This window comes from Lissotriton helveticus, chromosome 1_1, assembly GCF_964261635.1.
Source record: "Lissotriton helveticus chromosome 1_1, aLisHel1.1, whole genome shotgun sequence".
In the NCBI taxonomy this organism is placed as follows: domain Eukaryota; kingdom Metazoa; phylum Chordata; class Amphibia; order Caudata; family Salamandridae; genus Lissotriton; species Lissotriton helveticus.
In genome coordinates, this window is record NC_136057.1 from 1,138,787,849 (window position 1) to 1,138,810,558 (window position 22,710).

The window sequence follows — 22,710 nt, forward strand, 5'->3', positions numbered from 1 at the left end:
CGCCCTCTACCTCTGGGTGCTTGCTGACTGCCACGACCTTTCACACCAGAAACTCCATTTGCACGTTGTAATAGAATAGGACAATTATACTTGAAATGACCTTCTTGTTTGCAATATAAACACTGGTTGGGGCCTACAGGTACACGGGGTTGAGTATACTCGAATCTTTGCGAGTTTCTCTGATACTGTTGAGGCTGCTGAAAAGTATTTTGGTAGTGATTCTGACCATTATTATTTTGATTACCACCACCACGTGGCGGATAGGCTTGCTGTAGCAAAACCTTCGTTTTTAGTTCTCTAGTTTTCGTTTCTACTCTATCTTTCTCATCTTTGTCTCTATTCTCGTAGTATTGTGCAGTAGCCAATATCTGGGCTGAAGATGAGACTGCCCAAGAACTTTCTGAATCTTTTAATTTTTTACACAATTCTGGAAGCAGATTGTGCACGAATTTATCGACAAACAATCTCTGACCACCTTCTGTGGTCATATCTTGACCGCTGTGGTCAACGAATGTTTCTTCAAATCTGGTGAAGAAGTCTGAGACTGTTTCTTCTTTCTTCTGCTTGCATGCAGACAACTTATCCCAATTTACGCGTATTGCAGGCATTATCGTTTTCATGTAATCTACTATTTTACCAGGGAGTTCTGCTATCAAAGGCTCAGGCTTGGCACCACCAACTTGTCGGGCATCTGCAGCAGTAATATTAGCCCATGTGTCACCTAATTCCTGGTCATGATCTATATGACGAATTTTACCCCATAAAGGCTGTGGAACAACATTCCCAAATAACATATCGATATCGGCTAAATTCATTATACATGACCCAGCAGTTTGCGACAACTCTTTATAGTACCCTGCAGGATTTTTACGCGGATCGGGTAATGTTTGTTTGAGTGCTAAAACTTCAGCTCGCTTCCATGGGACATGTACCCATACACGCTGAAAGTGTGGCAGAATAGGTGGGACAGCAGTCGTGTCACCCTCTCTCCATTGTGGGGGAACTTCTCTCATAGGGTATTGTCGCGCCTTTTTCCTACTGGATGTATTAGATTCAGATGGTGACCCAGAACTGCTTCCCTTACTCCGATATGATAACAACATTTCAACTGCTTTCTCCACATCTGGACCTACAATCATACCCTCTCCAAACTTAAACCGTACACGACACATCTCTTGTGGGATGCATTCCTGATCATTGTCTTCTAAATCCTCCCAAAGGAAAACACACATCTGTTCGAAAACATATCTCTGTGTCGCTGCTTCCCATTGATGCAAGACTTCCATGACAGACTGTATATCATATTTTACAGTGTCCATGACCCATTTCCGTGCTAAACTATTCAGTGAATCTCTCTCTTGATAATCAGGCAGTTGACTTCGCAACTGTCTTCTTCCTATGTTAGGGGTCGTAGTAGGCGACCCGAAAAGAGGTAAAAGAAGGTTAGTAACAGTGCTGGCCATTTTCTGCCGAATGGAAGGTGAAACTGAAGGACAAACAGATGGAAAAACGGGGTGAGATAAGGCAGGGGTAGAGATAGCAGAAGAGGTATCAGGGGAAATAGAGGGGGCACTAGGCAAAATCGTAGAGGGAGCATTAGGCGACGTGAAAAATACAGTAGGCAAAATCGTAGAAAACACAGGTGAAACAGAGGTGGTCGGTGGGCCTGGAGAAGGCTGCACCGAAGAAGTAGGAGCCAGCTGAAGAACAGCTGGTGGGTGCTGTGGAGGAGCAGGAGGCGTAGTTTGCGCAACTAAAGGTTGCGGGGGTGCTGTGGCATTCTGCGCATAGGGGGGTGGTGAATTTAGTAAATGCAACATTAATGGGTCTTTTTCATGCTCTTTTGCTGCCTCTTGCTGAAGAGACGGCAAAACTGGATAACACTTATCTATTGCCATTTTACGTTGCCTGTGCAACTGCTCATTCATCTGCTCTTCTTCATTATCTTTAAACTGCACAGCAGCTTGCATTACTGAAAGTCCCCCTTCTCTCTTATTTTTCTTAGCTAATTTAATTTCTTTTTGTTTGGCTTCTTTACGCCATAAGCGGAAAGAGTCAAACATCGCCGGCCGGGCTTTCTTTTTAAAGAGTTTAACTTCAAGGTTGTCTAAGATTTCGGAATCAAAGCTACCATATTGGGGCCATTTTAGAACACCATCTTTCCTGGTGTATTTAATCCATACTTCGTTGTAGGTGATGGGGCCTACCCCATGTTTCACATATAGCTCGTAAGTCGGAGTTACAACTGGAGGAACCGGACATGAGTCCTCCAATCGGGAGTCCCTATTATTACCACCAAGACAAAACAAATTTCCAAGTCTAAGACTAGGCATCTTCGCTCTCTAGTCTAGTTCCAAACTTAAAAGGATTATCGATTACGATATTTCTCGTGAATACACAAGTCCTTCGGTTTTGGTGCTTGCAAGTACCAATACAAAACTTTTTATCCCAAAGGATACCCAAGACTAAGACCAACTAAGGACTGGGAGACGCTCCACTTATACTTAACTGAAATATCGATGACGTCACCAGAAGACTCGTCTTAGTGTTTCGCTCTACCAAACTTCAAGGGTCCAAATCAGGGCGATAGCCAGGGCAGCAGTCCTTGTAGCCGTCGGGAAGCGGGGAACCTCGCAGCAAAAACCTTCGGACCACGTCGACATGCAGGGGTCGATGAGGTGGTTGGCCGTCCTCCGGAATTTCCACACGAAGCTCCTCACGATCTTCCGGCTGACTGGTACCACTGGAATCGCCCCACGTTGGGCGCCAGCTGAGGTACTGGGTTTTTAAGAACCGGCACAGACACCGGTAACCCAGCGGTGTCAGGGAATACACACCCAGAGACCGTGGGTTCTTCCTGATCCAGACCACAGAAACTCAGAGTCTTCTAGGTGAAGTCAAAGATTAGTTTATTGGCTGCAACCAAGGTAACAAGTGTCCTAGAAGTACAACATATGGAAGTATATTCTCAGGAGACTGCTCGCCCTTACAAAGTCAGGCTTCTCTTCTTATACACAATTTTGGGCTTCAGGCAAAACATTCTTGGTTGTAAAGTAAATCGTTAACATATTTCTAGTACAAAGAGAAAGCAGAGTCATGATGACATGTCCATATTTCACTTCGTGCTGCCTACAACAAATCATTTGGCAAGGCCCAACATTTCATCAGATATCACTGGACCCCTAATAAAAACGGGCACCTCCCCACCATAAAGTAAGTGAAGCAAAAGAGTGGAGATAGATGTGAGCGAGATATGGCAGGTGTGCGCGCTGAAATGGTTATATGGTTTGTTGAGCCTAGATGCTATCTTGCTCAGCCACTGGGAGGGAACTGACCCAACGAGTTCGGCCTGGGGCCATGGTTCCAACCTGTACAGGTCATGGAAAAGTCGATTAAGGAGTATGTGTCCTTGTGGAGTTGAATTCAACTGGATTAAGGCCTATGTAAAGGGCAACACATAAATGGAAGCCAAGGGTTCAGAATGTAAATGACGATTTCGGGGTGAAATCGTCACTCGAATATGCTGAAAATATATGTACATGATGTACTCGTCATTCTCGGTCTTTCGATACCAAACTCGTCATGTTTCGGCGAAGTTTTAATTCTCGAGTCCAGAATAATTACATGAATCCAGATTTTCAGAATGGCACAACTGGGGAAAGCTCCACAATCATGGGATGATGCCTTAATCGCGTTTTTTTCAAAAAAAGGGAAACCCCCAGAGCAACCCGCATCATATCGACCCATATCCCTACTGGATTGCGACAGCAAGATATATTCGAAGATGTTAGCAAATCGTCTATCAATGATAATAACACCGTTAGTTTCTTTGTCCCAACATGGGTTTATTCCTAATAGAGGAACTGTAGCACATATTAATAAGGTGATCACTTTAATAGACATAGCAGAAACTGAGAAAAGAAATTTTGCTCTGATATTACTCGACGCTGAGAAAGCGTTTGATCGCGTAGAATGGGCTTACATGTGGGAAGTTATGGATAGAATGGGATTTGGCACAAATTTTGTAAGAGCCATCAAGGTTTTGTATCGATCACCTAACACGTGCGTCACTGTTATGGGTCAAAAGTCAGAAAGGATAACTATCACAAGAGGTACCCGACAGGGCTGTCCCTGTTCTCCACTTCTTTTTGCGTTATTTATTAATCCTTTTTTAAGTAAATTATTAGAATCACCATATATTAAACCATTCGTTGTTGCCAATAATACCCCATTCTATATTCGCTTATGCGGACGATATAGACATCGTTACTACTGATCCCAATCAGGCAATTACAGAGATAGAACGGCTAGCTATTGAGTTTGGAAATAGTTCTGGTTACAAACTGAACGCTTCGAAAACGCAGATATTGTGTTCAGACAGTACTCAATTCAACGATAATAGGGTAACATCTCAGGTGACATACATAGGAATTATCATTAAATCACATACAAAAGAGATAGTGGAATCTAATTGGGTCAATATCTTACATCAAATTCAGCAATCCTTAGATAGGTGGGGGCGACTTCAATTCTCCATAATTGGAAGAGGTAACATCATTAAGATGAATGTATTACCCAAAATACTATATATATTTCGTAGCATTCCCCTAGAAATTCCTACCAGTCATATATCTAAACTACAATCTTTATGTACAAAATTTCTATGGGCACCCGGGAAAACAAGGCGTGCGATGAAATGGCTTACACTCCCGATAGAGAGAGGAGGGCGGGGGATTCCGGATTCTTATTTTATTATTATGTATGCTTCTTACAAAGAATGCAAATTCTACTGACTGGAGAACAAATAGAGGATCCAGCAGAGTCCCCTTCAATTTTATACTTACTACTGGGAGAACACTCAAAGGGCTGTTTATTAAAAGAGCTGGAAGGTAATTACTACAAGCATACTAGATTTAAGGTGATTGAATCAGTATATAAAGTTTGGAGAAAAGTCAGGTCCTTAATAAAGTTAGAGAAAGTCACATATTATACCCCGTTCTCAGCGAGGAGGATACTTCCCGCTTTGGACACTTTGCCACTGCTAAACTGTGTCAAAGTGCAAGTACTCTCTGTATAAAGTATAATGCTAATTGGTTGTCCATGACTGGTATGTTTGACTTACTAGGGAAGTCCCTAGTAAAGTGCACTATGTGTGCCAGAGCGGGTAATGCAAATGCTACTAGTGGGCCTGCAGCACTAATTGTGCAACCCACACAAGTAGCCTTAAAAGGGGAACACAGGCCTGCCATTGCAAGGCCTGCGTGCAGTTTGTTAAATTGCCATGCTGTTCTGACAAGTGCACCCACTTGCCAGACCTTACCCTTCCCTTTCTATGCACATCAGACATCCATGTGGTAGGTCCAGGGTACCCCCTGGGCAGGGTGCATTGCATGTGAAAGGTAGGACATGTACTAAGATGTGTACCATGTCCTGACAGTGAAATAATCTCCATTTCGTTTTTCACTGTTGAAAGGCCATCTTGCCCGTAGGATAGAATGGGAAGGTTGTGTAATATGTTTTCCAGCCTATCTTCCCAAAGGCTTAAGATGGAGAGGTGGCGTTTAGTATGCCTGAACTCACAATGTAATAACACATCTTTCTATGAAAGTGTATTTTGAAATGTGTGTTTATAAGCCACTCTTTTAGAAGTGGCTGTGTTTTTGTGTTCTAAACATTTCTGTGTGTCTCTGCCTGGTTGTGGATTTACTGTCTAGATTTGAAAGTGATAGGATCTGGGGAATGTCCTGACCCAGAGGAGGAGGTGAGACAGCAACAGGCTGACCTGCATCTGGAGTGTAGGGGGAGGAGTAGCCCCTAGAGGTGAAGAGGCCTGCCTTGCTGCTATAAAACAATTGTCCCATCTCCTGCTGAGTGATTGAGAATCCAGACCCCCACTAATCAAAGGAAGAAGGTGTCACTGGCATGGAGGCACCCAGAACTGGTTTGAACAGGGGTCAGTGCCCCCTGAAAAAGCCATGGAGGGGTATAACTATGAGAGCTGAAGCCCCTGAGCTTTGGAGAATGGCTTGATCAAGATTGAACAAGACTGGAGCTACTTTGTGGTCAAGAGGAACCTTTGCCATGGAAGAAACAACTGAAGAGACTGAAGGAAAGGACTGACCCTTGCTGTGTGTTCTGGGGCTGGCCTGCAGTTTGCTGTTTTAACCAAGGAAAGGCTAAAGGGACTTTGCAGTGTGCTGTGTCCCCCTGCTTGAAAGGACTTTGCAGTGCTGTGTCCTCATGTAACATATTCCCAAGGGCCCGAGGTGAGTTGGCTCCCTGTTGCTGAAACAGAGGAACACAAAAGTTTCCAGGCGAGTCTCAGCGGCGCTGTGTGCACGTGCTTGTTGCAGCCTGAGACCCTATTAAGGTGTGCCCTGTGATCGTGGCACCTGGAGTCCAAGCAAGGATCAGCGGCGCTGTGTGCATGTGTTTTTTGCAGCCTGAACCTTTTGTGAGGATTGTCCAGTTATCGTGTGCACCGGAATCCAAATGAGTCTCATCGTCGCGGTGTGCGTGTGCTTTGTGCAGCGTGAGACCTTTGTGAGGATTGCCTTGTTATCGTGCACCCGAAGTCCAAGTGTGTCTCATCGACGCTGTGTGCGTGTGCTTTTTGCAGCTTGAGACCTTCGTGAGGATTACCTTGTTAATGTGCACCCGAAGTTAAAGTGAATCTCAGCTGAGCTGTGTACGTGTTCTTCGTGCAGCCTGAGACCTTCGTGTGGAGTGCCTGGTGATCGTGCACCCCAAAGCTTAAGGAAGTCTCAGCAACGCTGTGAGTGTGTGCCCTGTGGCAGCCTGAGATCTTCGTAGCAGTAGCAGCACGTACCGGCAGCCCCGGAGGAGCTGAGCTGCGGGCCCGAGCCCGCCGTTGCCCATTCACCAAGATTGCATCGGAGGCCCAAACTGATGATCGAGGAGAGGAGAGTGAGTTTGCACCCTACAGGTAACGTGTGTCGACTCCTGGGGCGGGCTGCGGGTTCAGAGGGACACACTCTCGGTCTCTCTCTCGTTCTGGCAGCGCGAGCCACTGCTTCGGCTTGTATCGCGGCCCGTATTGCCAAGGGTGTGGCAGTACCGGGGCCGGAGTGTGGAGCTGCAGTTCTTGTTACACCATACCCAGTTTGGGGGCAACTGTTAAAAGAGGCTGACTACGAGTTAGAAGTGGCGGAGAGGCCGCCAAAGGCACTGTGATCGGTGCCGGTGTGTATTAAGCATTATCTGATTTCTGCATAACGGAGTACCTGATTATTGTATTACACATTGCATCATTTCTGCATAACGAACTACCTGATTAGTGTATGACGCATGGCATTATTTCTGCATAACGAACTACCTGATTGTCGTATGACGCATTGCATAGTTTCTGCATAGCGAACTACCTTATTAGCTTATTATGCATTGCATTATTCATGCATAACAAACTACCTGATTAGTGTATTACGCATTGCCTTATTTCTGCATAACAACGTACCTGGTGGTTGTATTACGCATTGCATTATTCTTACATTGCAAAGTGCCGGATTGTTGCGTTACACATTGCACGATTTTTACCCTGCAAAAGTGACTGATTACGAACTGCATAACATGGTATTAGGATTACAGTAGGATGTTTAGAAGTGCTCATTAAAATCGCCAGAACTTACAAGGGCTGGCCGGCCTAACAACCGGCCAGGAGAAATAGTACACATACTCATATGTTGGATTTATCTTCTTTACTGTGGCACGAATTCTGCCGCAGTGCTGAACATTCGATTGCAGGCGTGGTCATGATGGCTCCCGCCCGTCATGAGCACACGCCCACCGTGACTCATGACGGCCGGGGGCCATCATGAGCATAGAAGAGGTTAATTTGTGTGGTCTTATCGTATATCTTTTTATATAAAATGTATCCTCGTTTTTATAAAAATCGTGTGGAGTCTATTTGTGGTGTCATCATTGGGTTGCTGTGAGCGTGGTTGCAAATAAATTAAACATTTGCCGTGAAGATAAGCCTGGCTGCTCGTGCCAAGCTACCGAGGGAGTGAGAGGGGACTATCTCAGAAGGTGACCTTCCTTACCTTGACGTGAAAACGCGGGTTCCGATTTGGCCTAACGTACCTACCTCAGCCAACCAGGGATCCCTGGTCTAACCATTATTCTAGGATTACCCAGATCACCAAGGCAGCTTCTGACATAAGATTCTATCCCCCAGATTCATCAAACCCAAATTCTGCGAATTATAAATTGCGAGAAATACCGAATCGCAATTTAGAATTCGCAGAATGGGATTCATCAACAAATGGGACCAAAAAAAGCAATTCGCAAACGGCCGCAATTGCCGTTTGCGATTTTTCTAAAATCGCTAAATAAATCGCAGAATCTGCCTTTTTCTGAGAATAAATTGCGATCTCGCAATTACCAAAATCGCAAATTGCGATCTCGCTAATTGCGAGATCACAAAAACGGGAAGTCGCATTTCGAGCACAGTGATGGCATCACAACCAGGAAGCAGGCAGTTCCCTCCCTCATTCTACATACTGAGCCTGAAGTGGAAGCAGCACTGGCCAGAGCTTTACTCCAGACCCCCTCCAGCTCAAATTCAGGAGACACCCCACAGCAGAAAATGTCCCAGGAAGCAGCAGGGAGCAGTTCCACAGGAAGGAAACGTAAAATCAAATTGTCTGAGCAAGAATTGGAATTCTTAATTGAGGGAGTGAGCAAAGACCATGACCGGCTCTTTGGGAAGGACTCAAGGAGGGTGCCTGAGGCAGAGAAAAGGCGCATTTGGATGCGCATCCGCGCCACAGTAAATGCAGTTGGAGTGACCCAGCGCTCCATAGAAGACTTGAAGAAGAGGTGGTATGACCTCAGAGGGTGTGCCAAGGAAAGGATTGCAGAGAGGCTGGGGGAGCGTGTTGCAACTGGAGGAGGAGAGCCCACCGTACCACCCAACACCCCACTGGAGGACCTCGTGGAGGACACCCTTAATCCCGAGGCATGCGTGGGAGTAACCCAGCTGGACTCCTCCCGACCCACCCAAGAATCCCAAGGTAAGTGCCATGCGACTGCGACCCTGTCCCCTAACAATGGCCGTGACCCCAGAGCTACCCATTAGAAACCCCAGTCATGCAGCCCATGCACACCAGAAAAACCCTATTGCATTGTGGGACATGTAGTCTGACCACAATTTCCATTTAGCCCCATACAGCCAGACCTGTCCAGTGAGAGTCAATCCTACAGCCAGTCAGGGAATGCTAGCCTGCATGCATGTAGCAACCTTCCATGTGCAAGATACATGTCATTAATCAACGTCCACTTTACATCACAGGTGGCGCTGAAGAACCCAGTACTGATAGTGAGGCCCTGCAAATAGACGACAATCCCGAGGACACCGAGGGAGACGTCCATCCTTCCCCTCAACCAGGACCATCAGGGCCAGCACCAGCAGTAGTACCACCACCTGCCCCTGTGGACAGGGCCACCCCAGCAACAACAGGCGCGCCACAACCACCATGCCAGTGGCACTGGCAACTACAGCTGCTGCACGGAAGCAAACAAGGCGCACAGCCACTGTGAGATCACAGTCCAGCGGACTGGTGAGGGAGCCGCGTGACACAACACCACGCGCTGGCAGGGGGGTGAATATGCGGGTACCTGGCCTGTCAATTGAGCGTCGTATGCTCCGCATACACCAAAAGCAGGCACGTCACCTTGCAGCCATTCACCTGCAGCTGCACAAGACTGCACGGAATGTGGGACAGCTCTCTGACAGAATGGAGAGGATGAGCGCGGCAGTCGAGGAAAACACCCAGGCCATGTTGACCCAGCGGGACGTCTACCGGCGCCGACACCACCAGCTGCTGACCCGCCTGTCTGCGTAAACACACGCTCGAACCACATTATTGGGAATGCCACCTCCCAACTATCACGTCGCTCGTTGGCGATGCAAATTCAAATGGTGCAATGCTGCCAGTATGTCGCTAGGGCACTGGAGCAAGTCACCACTGCAGTGCAGAGTCTGCAGGCGACTGGCCATGGCCAGGCAGGTGGGCGGGATGACGCAAGTGAGGGCAATTCAAGCCACAGCAGCCTGTCGGTGCCACTGGTGACAGTACCCCGCCGCAGCACCAGGCCCACTGCTGCCTCACGGGCAAATGCTGAGGAAGAGGTGGAAAGGCGACTGGGAGCGTCCACCCGGAGGCGCCACTGACAATTTATTGTGTACCATGCAGGGCCATGCTGATGAAACAAGCATGCCCTCCTCACATACATGGGGATGTATGAGTCAATACAGCTCTCATGTAACTGTAAGAAAAATGCCACATTATTGTGAATAAAACAATAATATTTATTCAGTACCAGTTAATCAGACTCATGTCATTATTTCTATTGTCATGCATGAGTGAAGTGTTGGGTGAGGGGAGTGGGTGCACTAGAAACAGTTCATTGTGATTTGGTTGCGGCGCCTGTGTCCTTCAGCAGGATTCTCCCCGCGTGCATGAGGCACATGTGCAGGTGGGCGGTTGTCCCCTTCCGACTCACTGCCAGAGATCTCTACAGGTATCCTGCGCTTGGGAGCAATGTTGTGGAGTATCGCACACACGGCCACGATGTGGCAGCAGACCTCAGGCTGGTATTTGAGGGCCCCACCAGTCTTGTGAAGTATGCGGAATCGGCTCTTCAAAAGCCTAAATGTCCTCTCAATGCAATTTCTTGTGCGGATGTGTGCAGCATTGTAACGCCGTTGCTCCGGTGTGGCAGGGTCGAGGTATGGGTTGAGGAGGTACTCACGGAGACCGTAGGCGCTGTCACCTAAATGAAAGGAGCAGAGGGTGAGTGCCTGTTATGCGCATTTACATGGTCACAATGTAATATTTGGTGGCATGTGTACTTACCTAGAAGGTGTCTTTCGCCAAAGTCTCCCCTGGCCAGTCGTGTGTGCATGCCGCTGTGCCGGAATATGAAGGAGTCATGTGTGCTCCCCGGGTATTGTGCCACTATGTCCGTGATGATTGTCTTAGCGTTGCACACCATCTGGATATTCAGGGAGTGGTAGGACTTGCGGTTCCGGTACATGTATTCGGTTTGTGCAGGTGGGCAGATGTGGATGTGGGTACAGTCAATGCATCCGATTACATGTGGGAATTGCGCAATGTTGTAAAAAGCAAGCTTGGTTTGATTCAAGTCCTGTTGGGTGGTCGGGAATGTGATGTGATGGTGTAGCCGGGTCAGCATTGCCTCCAGGAAACTCCTTAGGCAGCGGGACATGGTGCTCTGGGCGATTCCCCCTGCAATGGCACCTACCCCCTGGAAGCTTCCGGAGGCCAGGAGGTGCAGGCTGCACAAGACCTGGACATGGGTGGGCACGGCATTGGTCCTCCTTGTTGGGTGCTGCATCAGGGGGTCTAAGTCCCGGATCAGCTTAGTGATCATTGCCCCATTCAGACAGTACTTGGAGTAGATTTGCTCCTCAGTTTGGCCCAGAAGGGTGATCCGCAGGCGGAATATTCGCTCATGGATCCTGCGTCTGTTCCTTGCTGCAGCCTGACCACCATGTAGAGTCCTGGCATTGTGAGAGTCCTCATGCTCCAACTGTGTCTCCTTAAGTGTGTTTGGTCAGGCCTGTACCTGTGGCTAGTTTAGTTTTTTTTTTTGTATTGACTTCATGGTTACCACCTGGTTTGGGTTCTCCTTAAATTGCGCGTCGCAAATAGCGATTTTCTCTTTTTTCGCTATTTGCGAGTTTTCATGAATTGCGTTTGCGATTATTTAGCGAGTTCGCAACATATTTTGTAGAATCCTTGAATTCTTGCTATTTCCGAATCGCTAAAGGGGTTCCACCGAGATTCTGCGATTTATTTTGCGAATTCGCAAAATATTTTTTGCGATTTCGCAATTTTGGACTTTTTTTATCATGAATTGCTTTTCTTTTAATTGTGATCGCAATCGCTAATTCGCAGCTATTGTGATCGCAATTTTGGTTGATGAATCTGGCTGTTAGTAAGCACTCTCAGCAATGCAATCAGCCCATTAGACCCCACTCATCCACTAATATATAAACCCTCCACCAACATCTAGTAAAGGTCATACAGAATGTCGTCTACCAAGACTCCAGGCACCTGAACGGACACAGATGACACAGAATAGGTGGGGGACCAGATGATTCCTCCCCACTCCACTTTCATATACTGTGCAACCACAGCCCTGAAAATACTTCATCCTCACATCGGTCTGGCTAGCAGGTCACCATGACACCCCTTCCTGACTTCGAAATTCATCTTTACGGAACACAACATACAACATAACATAACACTCTATTTTGGCTATGGTCTGTCCCCATTCACCTATTCTGATGATCTATCAATCAATGGGTCTTGTAGACCCGGAGGGGTCTCCAGGTGCAGGGTAGTTGTGTGAGTCTCGGTCAGAGAGATGGTGGCCGAAAGACCAGGTCTTGAGCTGTTCTTGAAGCCCTACAGAGATGGGGAGGAGTGCAGGTTCGATGGGAACGTCATTCCAGTACTTTGTGGCAAGATAGGAGAAGGAGTAACCTCCATGATTGATGTGGGGGATGTGGGCCAAGGTGAGGGTGGAGACTTGGACCTCTCTGGTTGGTCGTGGAATGTCAGGCGGTTGTTGATGTAAGAGGGTCTGGTTTTGTGGAGGGCTTTGTAGGCATGTGTGAGGAGTTTGAAGAGGCATCTCTTCAGGACTGGGAGCCAGTGGAGGGCTCTGAGGTTCGGGTGATGCTAGCTCTTCTGGGAAGGTCGAGGATTAGTCGCCGCAGAATTCTGGATGATTGTAGTTCAGGAGCAGCTTAGTGGTTCTGGCGTAGAGTTTGCCATAGTCGATTAAACTGGAGATGAAGGTTTGGGTCACTATCTTACTGGTGGAGATGGGGATCCATCTGAAGATCTTGCAGGGCATGCGGAGGGTATGGAAGCAGGCAGAGGAGAAGGTGATGATCTGTTGCTTCATGGTGAGTTAGGTGTCCAGGATGATTCCGAGATTGCAAGTGTGGTCAGTAGGGGTGGGTGCAGGGCTGAGACCGGGGGCTACCAGATGTCGTCCCCGGGGGAGTGCTTGTTGCAGCAGACGATGATCTCTGTCTTGTCCGAGTTGAGTTTCAGGCAGTTGGTCCTCATCCAGGTGGCGACGTTGGTCATGGTGGCTTGGAAGTTGATTCTTGTGGTGTCTGCGTCTTTTGTGATGGATAAAACGAGCTGGGTGTCATAGGCGTAGGAGATGATGTTGAGTCTATGGGTGCGGGTCATGTTCGCAAAGGGTGCCATGTAGGTGCTAAAGAGGGTGGGGCTTAGGGAGGAGCCCTCTGGTACGCTGCAAATGATGGCTTTGGGTGCTGAGGAGAAGGGTGGTAGGTGGATCCTCTGTGTTCATCCAGAGAGGAAGGAGGAGATCCAGTCCAGTGCCTTTCCCTGGATGCCTACGTGGTGGAGTCTGGTGATAAGAGTGTGGTGGGAGATGGTGTTGAAGGCTGGTGAGAGGTTGAGGAGGATGAGGGTGTCTGATTCCCCAAAGTTGATGAGGCATCTGATGTTGTCTGTTACTGCGATCATGGCGTTCTTCCTGCTGTGATTAAGCTGAAAGCCTGATTGGGAGGGGTTGAGCATGTTCTTTTCTTCAAGGTATTCCATGCGATGGTGGTTGATGGCTTTCTCCAAGACTTTGGCAGGAAAGGGGAGGAGGGAGATGGGTCACTAGTTTTTGAGTTTGTTGGCATTATCTGTCAGTTTCTCCAGGGGCGGTTTGACCTCGGCGCGCTTCCAAGCATTGGGGACGGTGGCAGTGGTGACGGAAGTGTTGAGGAGTTCTGCCAGGTGGCATCCAATTGCTTCTCTTCCTAGGTTGTAGTTGTGGTGGGGGCAGGGGTCCAAGGGAGATCCGTAGTCGATGGAGTTCATGATTGAGATGGTGTCTCCAGTTGAGAGCTGCTTCCAGTCGGTGATTCAGTGGAGGTGGGAGGCATTGGCTAGAGTGCGAAGGTGGTTGAGGGCGGTAGATTGGGGTTGAAGTTGCCGTAGATGTCGGAGATTTTGCGGTGAAAGTAGTCTGATAGAGAGTCGCAGAGGGCTTGGGATGGGCGGATCGTATTCTTAGTGGCGGAAGGGTAGGAGACTTCTTGGACCATGCAGAAAAGTTCCTTGGTGTGCTTGGCGCTCGCCTCGATGCGGGTGGTGAGGGCTTCTTTCTTGGTTTCTCTGAACTGGTGGTGGTAGTTGTTGAGAGCATTCCTGAAGGAGTCGAGGTTGGCGGGTCTTGTTGGAGCGCTAGTGTCTCTCCAGTTTCTTACAGTGGCGCTTGAGGGTCAGTAGTTCTGGGGAGAACTAGCTGGCTTCCTTGGTGGGTCCTCTGGTGGTGGTGTTCTTCTTGGGGGAATGTTATCGGCGGTTGAGGAGATCCAGTTGGAGACGTTTTTAATGTTGCGTTCGATGGAGTCAGTAGGAACAGGTCTTGCTTCGTTGAGGGCGGCAGACAAGAAGGGTTCAGTGACTTTGCTCCAGTTGTGTCGAGGGAGGGATTGGTGTTTCGGCTGGGGTTCCAGCGTGTTGTTGATGGAGAAGTGAATGATGCTGTGGTCTGTCCAGGTCAGCTCGTGGTGTGGGAGAAATTGGCGAGGTCGTTGGTGGAGAAGATGTGGTCCAATGTGTCCAGCACTGTGCGTGGGAGTCTTAACAAGTTGTGAGAGGCAGATAATGCTCATATTTTTGAGAAGTGTGGTGGAGTTGGTGTTGTTGGCGTTCTCTAGGTGGAAGTTCAGGTCTCCCAGGAATAAGTAGTGGTTGAAGTCTATAGCCAGGGGGGCAATGAAGTCTGGGATGGCACTGCTGGACCGGGGACCTGCCGGTCTGTATGCAAGGGTTCCTTTGATGGTGGTTTTGGCATTGGTTTTGATCTGGAAGTTGATGTATTCCATGATCGGTGTTGCGTCATCGTCCAGGGCGTTGCAGTCGAGGGAGTCATTGTGGATGATGGCGATGTCTGTAGGGGCGGTCGCAGTGGATCATCTTGTATCCAGGGGGTGTAGTGGTGGTGATGTCTGGTGCAGATGCGGGTGAGACAGGTTTCAGTGATGAACAACACGTGTGGCAGGTGAAGGATCCTTCAGTGGAGCATGGAGAGGCGTTGCTGCAGTTGTCTCGAGGCTTGTGTTTAGGTTTTTGATTTTTTGGTGCAGAATAATAGCATTGGGCTGAAGATCCAGGGGTCCTGTCACTGGTTGTGGACCAGGTCCGGATGGGTCAGATGAGCTTGCCTTTGGCGTGACCATGCAGCAGCCTCCATTAAGTAGCACTAGGAGATGAAAGGGGCAATCCGAGAGTCGGGAAGGCAGGGGCTGTGTGGAGATTGGAGCGAGCCAGAGTGAACCAGTCGGTGACAGGGAAAGGAGTGTGGTGAGAGGTGCAGGGGGAAGGGGGTGCGAGGCAGGGGGGTGGGAAGCAAGAGAGAATAGAGGGCAGAGAGATAAAAGAGAATGGGGCAGAAGTGAAAATAAAGGGCAATGAGAGAGATAAGAAACTGAAGGTTAGAAGGGCTGCAAGAGGACTGGCTGGACCGTGCTCGAACCACTGCTGCTCAACTAGAGGGTCGGGAGCAGGCCCTCTCTGCTGTGGTAGTGGCGGGGGAGTGGCTGACAGACCAGGTAAGTGGTCTCGGGCTACTCCATGGAATGACTCGTAACTCCAGAAACATATGTTTGCAAATAATAGGAGCTAAGGGGACAAATAATTGGCAGATATGCACTACTTAAAGTAGTCAAGTCAAGTCAAAGGCATTTGTAACGCGCACATATCACATCCAAAGAGTCTCATGGCGCTTGCAGACGGCTCTGACAGGATGAGGACAGCTAGTTTCCAAACAGCCAGGTCTTCAGCCTCTTGCGAAAGCAGGTGTGTTCTGAGGTCGTGCGTAGGTTCAGGGGCATCTTATTCCAGAGGGAAGGGGCAAGAAAGGATAAAGCACGACCCCCATTTCTGGCGGTTTGCATTCTCAGTGGGGCAAGCAATGATTCAGTGCTAGATCTCAGTTGCCTTCTGGGAATATACCAAGTACGTTTGTGGGACCAATATTTAGGGCCGTTCCCTGCCTTGGCATGCTTATTCGCAGGTGATCATGTGAGAAGGGGTGTAAACACCCTCTGAACAAGCAGAGTTTGTTTCTGACCTCCTGAGATGGGAAACAGCCTTTAGATCGCATGTGATACATTGCATGCCATTACAACGCGGTTGTTACAATGACCGCGTTGTTACATCACATATGATTACAACGCAAGTCGTTACAACGACTTGCTGTAGGGGGTGCGCTAAACTAAGAAATAGTATCATTTACTATTCCAACACCTTCCCTACTGTTGCACCCACTGGAGTTGGAATAGTAAATGATACTATTCCGAAGTCCAGCTTGCCACCTACAGCAAGTCATTATAACGACTTGCGTTGTAATCATATGCAATGTAACAACGCAGTCGTTGTAATGACCGCGTTGTAAAGGCATGACAAAAACGGAGGCGAAAACAAAGGCGAAAGGCACGCTTTTGCTATCGCTGTGCTTGTGAAGTTGGCGCAGTGCTGACCATTAAAGTCTGCAAACGTCATCCTGCCTGCAGTAGGAAAAAAGAAAATAGTGCTTTAAAGACTAATAAACACATACCGTGTAACAACAGAAGTAAAGGGGCCAGTAGCCAATGGAGGTTACAAATGAAGACAAGGCAGTACTAAGGAGGGACTAACAAACTGACAACTGAATCAGAAGTCTACATTTATGACGGACAAACACAGAAGCCAATGACAAATATGGGCAGAGAGTGGGTGGAGCTTCTCTTCCATTCTCCACTACAGCAGCTCGCCAGAGCAGCGAATGCGCGCTGACTCAGGCTCGACCTAAAAAGGGGCACTTTCCTACGCTAGCCTACACATTGAATGCACTGTCCTGCGATAAGTATTGTTTACAATTCATTGAGCTTACAGTCGGCCCACTACATACTTACCATTGGTTGTTTTCATTATCACTCTCTATTGCAATCTTTCGATTTCTTAGCTCTCATAGGCTTCCCTTCCTTTCTTGTGTTAGTTCCTCCCTAGAGCATGGACCAAGAACAGATGTTATTCCTCGTCTATGTTCTTCCTTGTATTTTTGCAATGCGCTATTTTTTTTAAGCGTTTGGGTATTTTTTGTGGATGTGCAATGTGCTTTCCTACTTTTAACACTGGCATTCGCTACCTATTTATGTTACTTTCACCCTTTGTGCTATCTCTATCGACACTTTAGTAATATTGAGACACCACTCGGGCGCATTAAATTATGCTGTGTAATTACACAACAAGGATGATGAATGCTTTTAAAAGATGTGCCTTTATTTACATCGAGGTTTCTTCCTTTCAAAATATGTTCTTTTAATTTACATTGGGTTTTCTTCACAATTAATTAGTTAATGACACTGCATATATTTGCAGTATTTCCAGCAGTTAAAAATGTTTGCATGTTTTACAGCTTCTTTTTTATGTTGCTTTCACCCTACCTGTCATCTCTATTGACGCTTTAGTTACTTACACCCACAAATGTACTACTCTACACCACTCCATGCCACTCTAAGCCACTGTACACCATTCCACTCTACGCCAATCCACTCTATGCCACATCACTCTACGCCACACAACTCTACACCACTCCACTCTACACCAATCCATTCTACACCAATCCACTGTACACCACTCCACTCTATGCCACTCCACGCTACTCTACTCCATGCCACTCGACCCCATCCCACTCCACTCTACTCCAACCCACTCTACTCTATGACACACCACTCTACTCTAAATTACTCCACTCTACTCTATGGCTCTCTACTTTACTCCGATCTATTCCACTCTATGCCACTCTACTCCACGCCTCTCAGCTCCACTCATCGCCAATCTCTACTCCTGGCCACTTCACACAACTCTACTCCAATCTACGCCACTCTGTTGCATGCCACGCTACTCTACACCACTAAACACAATAACGCTCTACGCCACTCCACTCCACACAATGCCACTCTACGCCGCTCCGCTGTACTTCACTCTACTCTACACCACTGTAGACTACATCACGGTATGCCACTTACTTCTATGATACACCACTTTGCTCTACTCTATACCACTTCACTTTAAATCACTCCACTCAATGCCACTCCAGCCTACTCTGTGACACTTCAGACTACTCTATGCCATGCCATCCACTCTTATGCCACTCCATTCTATGCTACTCTAAGCCACTCCACTCTACACCACTCCACTCTTCTCTACACCACTCTATGCCACACCCTGAACTTTTAGCCATGCTGAACAGTACCCACGCTGCTTATGTGACTAAAAGACATTGCAAAGCCAATAGCTCTCACATGGGCGAGACTGATTGGTTTTGCAAATGCTTGTTTCAAATGTTTGATATTCAAGAGCAAACCATTCATTATGGGGCTCAAGACTATTTCGCTGTGCCGATAAATATTTGCTCTGTTGCAAAGAAGAAAAGAAAAGTTTTGCCTGAGTCAATTTAAGGTACTGTGTAGCTGCAAGTATTTTAGTTAAAACGTCTATGGGGTATCATTTGCAGCACGTTCTGTTGATTGAATATACAAAAAATACACATTACCCGAAGACAAATTACTTTAATCTACAAAAATTGAAAGATTACTAGATGTTTGTGTTTGTTCATGGAATCCGTGGCTCGTGACGTTCTGTCAAGATTTCATTTGTGTTCCCTTATCTTGAGACCCGTGGTTTGGCAACCTCTGACAGCTGAAAATGTGCAGTGGCAAGGCTAACTAGTTTTGATTCTCGAAGCATTATTGATGAAGCTTTGTTATTGTGTTGAGTATGTTTTGCAGCTTTGAGGACAGGGAGACCGTTTATTTTCTCTTCGCCCAATGTCTTAATAAGTAACGTGATCTTGAAAGAATGACTAGGCCGGTCTTGCCCTTTGACTCATTTCAAAGTGTTCTTTCGTTTTAGATCCAGCTGTGCGGCTGGCGTTGTTCAGAAACCATGAAAACAAACACGCCTCAGTGAAGCCACCAAGGAAGATCCAGCCTGCAAGAGTGGAGTACTTTCGAGGTACAGTAAGGGCCGTTCTTTTTGGCCTTTCTCAAAACCTTTGCCGTATGTCTCATTTCTGCTTTGTTGTCGTGTTGTGTTTTATATTATTTAGTGCGTCACAGTAAATTGTCAGCATCGTCGTGTTCATCTGTGACGCTGACGCTCAGAACATGGAGGGCGTCTCGTAGAAAATCCAACGCAGATTTTGTAAAGTTTTTTTTCTCAATATTGTTGCATCAATAACATAGATTAAAGCAATGCGTAGTGAGATGAAATTTTCCGCTTTTTAAAATAAATGATCTTTTAAAGGAGAGTCTTGCTGTTGCATTGTTATTGTTTTTAATGTGTTAATGTTGCATGGAATATAACTGTTAACAACTGTCTCGCTCTTGCTGTGTTCTGCACATTCTTTTATTGAACTCCTTCGCCGGCGCCTCACTGAATTCGGAAATCTTTTCATACCTACATACGTCACCAACGTGATGTCTCATGGAGCCACACATGGAGTTGTGTCACTACGCCTTGCAGACAGTGAATCAGTTCCTTTTTGCGCGTTTTCATATAGGCAAGGGATTAGGGCCAGCCGAAGTGTCGTTTATTTATATGCTCCATCATCCAACTAAGTCCAGTACTACAATTCTCTACATCTTATCTGTGGGCCCCCACCTTCCCCCTGGAGCGATGTTGGGTCCCATTGAGGTAAGACTGAGAGGAGCCACACCGGTGGGTTCGCCCTCGGTGTCAGTTGGGCCATCTGAGTTATTTGGTCAGCGCTGGTCGGCGTCAGCTGACTGCGCTTTGGCGCCGGTGCACAGCCTTTCGGGGTTTCCACCTTCGGCGCCTGCCGCAACGATGGTGCCGATTGAATTCATTCACCCTATTAACGTTCAGGCGTCGCCTTCTTGACACTGGTTGATGTTGGATGTGGAGTTGTCTTTCCTCTTCCCTCTCAGGGTGGTTCTTCTGTAGGTCACCCTTTGGAAGATGATACAAAGGAGTTGGTGCTATTGCATCCTATATCTGAGGCAATATCATCTCTTTTTGGAGGTGAATTGGTTGTCTGCGCTTTGAGAGGCTATTAGACTGTAGTCATCCCCAGCTTTGTGACCGCTTTCCCTTTCTAGCCTTGCTACTGTGGCAAGTTCCTCTTTTGCAAATATGTTGAGGAGAGTGGCTATGGTTTTCGAATTATCTCTTTCTACAGTGGAAAAATCTACTGATCGATACCCTTTATCAAAGGCAGACGGGGATGGAGCCTGTTCTGCCCTATAGTGAGGCCCTGTACGACATATTGTTGGGTACTTGGAATAAGCCTGATACGGGGGCCTCAGTAGATCGTGCTATATCTCGTAGGCACCTGCCTGCTCCTGGAGATCTGGCCTCAGCCTCAAAGAATATGGATTCTTTACCTAATGTTCCATTGGCTAGAGATTCTAAGAGACAGGATTTGTGTGGCAAACATATTTTTTCCTCTACTAGTTCTGCCTCAAGGTCCACTAACACGTCTTGTTTTCTTGGGTGTTTTTCTCACGCTTTGGTGGATTAATTGCAGACTATGTTGCCATCTCTACCAGATGACCTCCGATCTAATATAAAACAGTTGATTCGGGATGACCAACAGGCAGCTAAGCTAATTATTAGATGTGGCATGATTACTACTGACTCAGTAGGTTGGGACATGGCATTTTCCGTGGCGCTACGGTATTGTGTCTGGTTAAGTACCTCAGGCTTTTCAGAGACTGTAGGAAAGTAGGATCTTTCTTTTATGGTTACCCCCACTTTTTGCCTGGTGTCAGTATGTTTTGACTGTAGTTTGCTGGGATCCTGCTAACCAGGACCACAACATATGTTTTATCTCTCCCATGGATGGCTTTGGTCAGTACTTTGGCTCTTCCACATTGGCTAGTGGTGTACCCTTATAAGTCCCTAGTATATGGTACTAAGGTACCCAGGGCATAGGTACACAAGGGGTGTCCCATGGGCTGCAGCATGTATTGTGCCAGCCATGGGAGTCCACTTAAACTCTGACTACAGGCCTGCCATTTCAGCCTATGTGATATGATGCTTGCACCTCTCACAGCAGATATACGTTTTCTTATATCTGAAGTTACTGCACTTACAACCTATAAGTCACCCCTTCAGTCCTGGGGGCAGGGTGAGGTCCCCCCTGCATGAGCAGTACCTCCCTGCAAATCCCGGAGTCGATCCTCCACGATTTGTAAGTGCAGTCAGACATTTTAAGACATATAGTGGACATCTGTCATTACTAGATATCTAACTATAAAAATGGCTGCCCCAAACCTAGTCATGTTTGGTATCAAACATGTTCGAATCATACCCCAACACCGATTCTGTTGTTAGAGGTATGATCCCATGTACGGGGGTGCCCCTTATGGGAGCCCCATGTACCCCATTAACAGCCATTGAGTGACTGATAGTAAACATATGATGCTGCCGACCACAGCCACTGTTCTGCCCTGTTGCTGCTGTGCTGAGCTCGAGCAGGGGAAGGTAGAAAAATAGGTTTCCTTTCTAAGAGAGGTGTGACCACCACCCAGACAGGACTTAGTTTATTGGGCTTTGCTGGGGGCACTTTCCGGTGCAACCAGACTACATTGAAGGGCACTTTTGGTGCCCTCCTTGCATACACCGGTTTTAGCCAGTTCAGGAACTCTCGTGTCCCGCTCTGGCAGGAAACTGGACAAAGGAAAGGGGAGTATCCTCCCCTCTGTCAAGCCCCTCCTCTGGGAGGGTTCCCTGAGTTGTTCCAACCCATGGGTGGGTACTCAGATTTGTTGTGGAACAAGACTCATCTCTGAAACCAATACACTCTTTGACGGTCTGAACACTCTGACTTTGTTGGACTTCGCCTGGAAGAAAGATTGAATTAAGGAAGACTCCTGCTGCTCCTGGTTTCACTGTTTTGCAAGCATTTTGCCTCATCTGTGTCTGTGCTTCGCTCAGGATCTCCAAGGACCTTTGGGTATCAAGGACATCTGAAGTAATCTCCCTTGGAGTGAAGAAGTCACTCCCCTGCATCTGCAGGCACTGCATCCAAGCTGACCGGTCTGCTGATCCTGTCGTCCTACCTACCTCCCGAGGCTCAGTAACATAGGTGCTGGATCTGTGGCTCCCCAGAGGCCTGACCAGTCTTCCCTACAATTTGGAGGACAGTAACCCTCATCTGAGCCACTTGGACTGAGCCTCTGTGCACAGTGTCAACTTGTCATTGCAAAGGCTTGTTGGCTCTGCACTCCTGAGATCTTCAGGCTACAAGAAGCTCCAGCTTCTCATTCCTCAAAGAACAGCACCCTCCCTGCATCTCCTGCATCGTAGGCCTCCATCCCAACGATTGCTTCTTTTAGTCTTCCACTGCAGTTGCGGCTACCAAGGCTTGTTGGTACTCCTGCCAGATACCGACCACCTGGACACCGACATCTGATGTGGGACAGCTCGAGTAGAACTCCTGACCTTCCACAACATTGCTGGATCCCCACAGCTGCATCGACAAGTTCCTCGTGAATTCTTCTGACCTTCCCGAAAAAGGTTGGCATTGTGCATCCTTGCCTCCTGGTCACCTCAAGGTGGCATAGACTGTGTCGCCCTCTGCTTGCAGGTTCACCTCTTCTAGAATCCT

General features: G+C 47.6%; 1 protein-coding gene across 1 annotated transcript in view; it reads left to right on the forward strand.

The window, feature by feature from the left end:
• Positions 1-22,710, forward strand: part of LRRIQ1 (leucine rich repeats and IQ motif containing 1) — a 1,358,071-nt gene that overhangs the window by 1,027,609 nt on the left and 307,752 nt on the right. Inside the window, exon 22 of the mRNA XM_078678880.1 lies at positions 18,990-19,091. Coding sequence (XP_078535006.1) covers positions 18,990-19,091 — 102 coding nt within the window. The remainder of the gene's footprint in view (positions 1-18,989; positions 19,092-22,710) is intronic.